Source organism: Mus caroli, unplaced genomic scaffold (genome assembly GCF_900094665.2).
Source record: "Mus caroli unplaced genomic scaffold, CAROLI_EIJ_v1.1 scaffold_18770_1, whole genome shotgun sequence".
Taxonomy (NCBI): domain Eukaryota; kingdom Metazoa; phylum Chordata; class Mammalia; order Rodentia; family Muridae; genus Mus; species Mus caroli.
This window is the reverse complement of record NW_018390767.1, coordinates 13286-18720: the sequence shown is the minus strand read 5'-3', so window position 1 is coordinate 18720 and position 5435 is coordinate 13286. Positions and strand designations below refer to the sequence as shown.

Genomic DNA, 5435 nt, shown 5'->3' with positions numbered 1-5435 from the left:
TATATATATATATATATATATATATATTTCTTTGCTCAGTCATCAGTTGATGAATATCTAGGCTATTTTCTATTCTAGTTATTGTGAATAGAACAAGAATTAATGTTAGTAATGTAAGGTTGTTTTTAATAGGATATGAAATATTTAGGATATATGCCAAGGCATATATAGTCAGGTATTATCTTATTTAGGGTTACTGTTGCTCTGTTGAAATACCATTATAAAAGTTATTTAGGGGAGGGAAATTTTTTTTTTTTTGCTTTTGCTTCTATATCACAGTTCATCCATCAGCAAAGGAAGTTAAGACAGTAATTCAAGCAGGGCTGGAACCTGAGGGCAGGAGCTGATGAGAGTCTACCGAAGAGTCTGCTTATTGATTTGCTTCTTATGGCTTTTTCAATCTGCTTAATTATAGAAGCTAGAACCAGTCACCCAGAGACAGTACCACCCATAATAATCTAGGTTCTCCCCATCAATTGCTAACCAAGGAAATGACCTACAGACTTGTGTACAGTCTGATCTTATGGATACATTTTCTCAATTGATGCTATTCCTTTTTAATGACTCTAGCTTATGTCAAGGTCACACAAAACAAGCCAGTACAGGTACTGTAACAGATCTATCTAATTTTCTGAGGAACCCACATACTAATTTCTATAGTGGTAGCACCAGGTTACATTCTTACCAAGAAGAGTGAATTAGTGTTCTAGTGTTCCTCTTTTCCCACATCCTTATCATTATTTCTTGTTCTTTAGAGTCTTGGTAATATTCATTCTTATTGAGACAAGATAGACACTCATGGAAATTTACAATTTCTTTATTGCCCCAATAATCACTTTTCAAAATGTCAGCAGATATTCATAATTATTCTTTGGGTATATGTCTGTCCAAATCTATATTTCTTTCCTTGATTGGTTTGTTACTTGATGATTTACTCTTTGAGATATTTATGTTTTCTTGACAATAATCTTCTGCTGTATGGGTAACTAGAAAATTGTATTATTTTTTTCACTTTATTCTGGTATTTATTCCTGTTTCCTCTATGTTCATTCAGGTGGTTATTCAAATCCTCTTTGAATTCCATGAACTCCTGAATATGCTTGTATTTGTTCCTTTGAACCCTGTGTCCTGAACTTCATTTAAATTATTCTTACTGGTGATACATACTCTAGAATTCCTGAGGAATCTTTAGGGAGAGATGTATTGTTTTTATTTTTCATATATATTTTTTAGTTTGATGATATGACCCAAGAATCTTAAGTATAATTCTTGGTTATTTCTTTTGATATAAGGTTTTGCTCACCATTTTGGAGGAGTCCCCAGGTGAGTCATGAAATACATTCTTTGGAGAATTGAAAAGATAAAAATTTCCAGAGCAGGAGATTTTCGAACTATCATAGAAATCTGAGTTGATACAGAGAAGGTTGGGTATATAGCCTGATATGTAGAATAGACCCAAGGAATGTGGTTTCTATCAGGATGGGTATATCAATTGATTTTTGCAGTTAGATTCTTTCCTGATGTGGAATGTTATCTTTCCCTGATTTTCCCAGTTAAAGACATTTACACAGAACTGTGTTGTTTTGCAGATAGGTTTTCCTTTGCAAGTAAATCCTCTCATGTTCATGCAGCCTTTCGGATCAGCATTCTTTATGTGTCATTTACTTCTGACACTGGTCATCACATTTTTGTTATATATAGGTTCATTTTTTAGAATGTCCATTTGGAATGCCTCTGCATTTGTTGGAATGTCCTCATATTTATTGTAATATCCCTATATTTTTATAGATTAAGTAAAATTCTAAATTCTAGCTTAGACTATCCTTAAACTCAATGAAATCTTCCTGACCCACCTTCTAGAGTCAGATATTCCTTAAGTAAGCTACCATGTCTGATAGATTTTTTCCTATTAAGTGCTCTCTTGCTCTGTAGTTGTATCTTTGTCACAGTGACCACTATTTAGCATTGTTACATTTTCCTTCATTTTATTTTTCTCCAAATTTGCTTTTTCATTTCTCAAGAGTCTTAGAAATTCAGTTAATCTCAGAACCAATACCTACACCCTGGTCTGAAACACTCCTAGGTCCACAATCTTGCCATTTATTGATCATTCCTCCATTGGGGAATGATGAAGTCAATCATTGGCCATATTGCAGCATAAGCCATTCTTTGAAACACATTAAAACTTCATCTGAAAGAACCAGCAATGATATTTTCTATATGCTTTAAGGTACTAAACCTGCTCTAAAATATTTGTAAAAACATTTATTCTAAATTTGTAGCGACTGTTGCATTTATTAATTAATGTGTTCATTTTTTGAATAATTATCATATATATCTTACATATGGTATGTAATATATTATATATATGTGACATTCATCTTACCTATCTTATATGTATCACATGTAACTTATGTGACATATATATGTATATGTATATACATATAGAGTTTATAATTTGTGAATAATAATAATCAGTGAAGATTCTCAATTACCCACTAGGTCTCAGTAGAGATATGTACACTTGTGATATAGTAACAGACAACAGAAAAGTGCTTAATGTCCTCTAATACTTTTCTTCTTTTAAGTTTCAAATCTGAAATGGAGACTGAGTCACATTAGCATAAAGGTCTGGTTCTTTCAAACTGGTCTTACTATGTCTTGGCATTCCATTCACGACTGCCATTAATAATTTTTATTTTTTTCCATTTGATGGCTTGCCCCCTGCCCAGAATAGGAGCAGCTGTTGGTCGTGCTTCTGGCTTCTGAGTTCCTGAAGTAGAAAAGAACCATCTTTATGAATAAAAGAAAGTTAGGTTCAGAGTTCTATTTCATTCTGACATAGCCTGAGACACTAAGTTTCTATATGGAGGTCATCAACTACTCTCATACCATTAAAAGTAGTAGATTATAGAGATCCCAAATAAATACCAAGTGCATTTAAATTAATGCTCCAGAAAATTAAATTAGTAAAGGATCTAGAAATACTGGTAGAAATGAATTACTTAATTTCTAGAGGTCTGTTTCTCTTTCTTATGAACCAGGTCAGGCATTACCACATAGCTGCATGTACTTGCATCAGAGAGTCCACAGTATGTGCTCATGTATTTTTATTTTGTTGATGTTTCAGGAACATGAGTGGAGATTTCCTAAGCAAGAATCTAAGCACCTCAGCCTGGAAAACTAACATCACAGTGCTGAATGGAAGCTACTACATTGATCCTTCAGTTTGTGTCATCAGGACTCAAGCCATGATTTTGCTTTCCATCATCATTTCCCTGCTTGGGATGGGACTAAATGCCATAGTGCTATGGTTCCTGGGCATCCGTATGCACATGAATGCCTTCACTGTGTACATTCTCAACCTGGCTATGGCTGACTTTCTTTTCCTGTGCTCTCAGTTTGTAATTTGTCTTCTTCTTGCCTTTTATATCTTCTACTCAATTCTCATTGACATCCCTTCGTTACTTTATGTTGTGCCAATATTTGCTTATCTTTCTGGTCTGAGCATTCTCAGCACCATTAGCATTGAGCGCTGCTTGTCTGTAATATGGCCCATCTGGTATCGCTGTAATCGTCCAAGACACACATCAGCTGTCACATGTTTTGTGCTTTGGGTTATTTCCCTATTGTTGGGTCTCCTGGAAGGGAAGGCGTGTGGCTTACTGTTTAATAGCTTTGACTTTTATTGGTGTGAAACATTTGATGTTATCACTAGTGTATGGTCAATTGTTTTATTTGGTGTTCTCTGTGGGTCTAGCGTCACCCTGCTTGTCAGGATCTTCTGTGGCTCACAGCGAATTCCTATGACCAGGCTGTATGTGACTATTGCACTTACAGTCTTGGTCTTCCTGATCTTTGGTCTTCCCTTTGGAATCTCTTGGATACTCGATCAGTGGCTTAGCAATTTTCATTATGTTAAAATTTGTGATTTTTATCTTGAGATACTATTCCTATCCTGTGTTAACAGCTGTTCCAACCCCATCATTTATTTCCTCGTTGGCTCCATTAGGCACCGAAGGTTCAGGCGGAAGACTCTCAAGCTACTTCTGCAAAGAGCCATGCAAGACACCCCTGAGGAGGAACAAAGTGGAGATAAGAGCTCTTCAGAACGCTCTGAAGAACTGGAAACTGTTCAGAGCTGCAGCTGACAACTGCTTGATCAGACAAAAATGGTTTTGACGGAAATAATTTTTTCTTATCTGTGTGGACCATTTTTACAACCTTGTTCAGTTTGTTATCTCATCTTCAACTGTTTAATTAAAACAAAAATTTTTGTAAAAGTTGAGAGAAATGGGTCTTGTCCTACAAATACTGAATGTAGCATTTCTGAAGCTATGTTACTTAGGGATTTACCATCTCCTTTTAATGGGACTCCTTATAAGTGTTCTATGGTAGAGAACAGCTCCTATTGTTGAGACAAACTCTCCTTCTTTAGAAGGCAAATGGAAATACAAGGAATGGCTGTATTTCTTTACCCACTGAAATGTATAATGCTTACACAAATGTTACATCTAGCAACTATTCTTTTAGAACACCCTTCTCAATGTTTAAGAATTAAATAGAAACACTTTATAATCCTAGTCCTTATTAATTTCTTCAAGTTATAAAGAATATATGAAGTGATAGTTTTTCTTACATAAATTGTTTACTAAACAAATAAAAATTCTCAAAAGAAGACTGTTACATTTCTCTTCACCCAGCTGAGTCCTCACTGTGAATATCAATTTCACTGTGTCTCTAATTTTTAAAATTTGAAGAGTGCACTTAGGTTTGGCAATGAGATTCTTCAAAATCCATGTCCACATGAAGGTGAAAAGAGTCAGACTTTTGTGTTTCTCTTCACAATGCCTTCCTTAGCATTCCATGGTCGAGTCTTTTCCATTTACCCCCTTGCCTTTGCTGTGATTTCTGCTCTCTCTGACTTTCTAATTCTTCATGAGAAGTTTCCACTAAGGTACTCTAGAGAAACCTGTCTCAAATTTAAATCACCCTCAGATACTTTATTACTTGAATTTGTTACTTGCATTTATAACAATCATTTTAATTGAATATGAATATTTTTGTAATACTTTCTATAAAATAATATTTGTTTTTAAGCTGTACTATGATATTTTCAGTTGAAGCATAATTAAAAGAGTTCAACCAAATGTTTTATTTGGATATTTTATTTCTTTATTTTTCATTTTCCCTTCTGCAAACCCCCTATCCCATCCCCCATTACCCTGCTTCTATGAGGGTGCTACCCCACCGACCTAACTACTTCTGCCTAAGCCCCTAGCATTCCTCTATACTGGGGCATCAAACTTTCAAAGGACCAAGGAACTCCTCTCACATTGATGCCAGATAAGGCCCCTTCAGCTCCTTCAGTCCTTACCCTAACCCCTCTATTGTGGTACATGTTCTCATTTCAATGGTTGGCTGTGAGCATCTGG

At 35.2% G+C, this 5435-nt stretch overlaps 1 protein-coding gene across 1 annotated transcript; it reads left to right on the top strand.

Moving 5' to 3' along the window:
• Positions 1–3134: 3134 nt before the first annotated feature.
• LOC110288827 (mas-related G-protein coupled receptor member B2) lies at positions 3135–5150 on the top strand. The gene has a single exon (XM_021155071.1). It carries the CDS (start codon positions 3135–3137, stop codon positions 4149–4151), a length of 1017 nt encoding a protein of 338 aa, XP_021010730.1. The 3' UTR covers positions 4152–5150.
• The last annotated feature ends 285 nt before the right edge of the window (positions 5151–5435 follow it).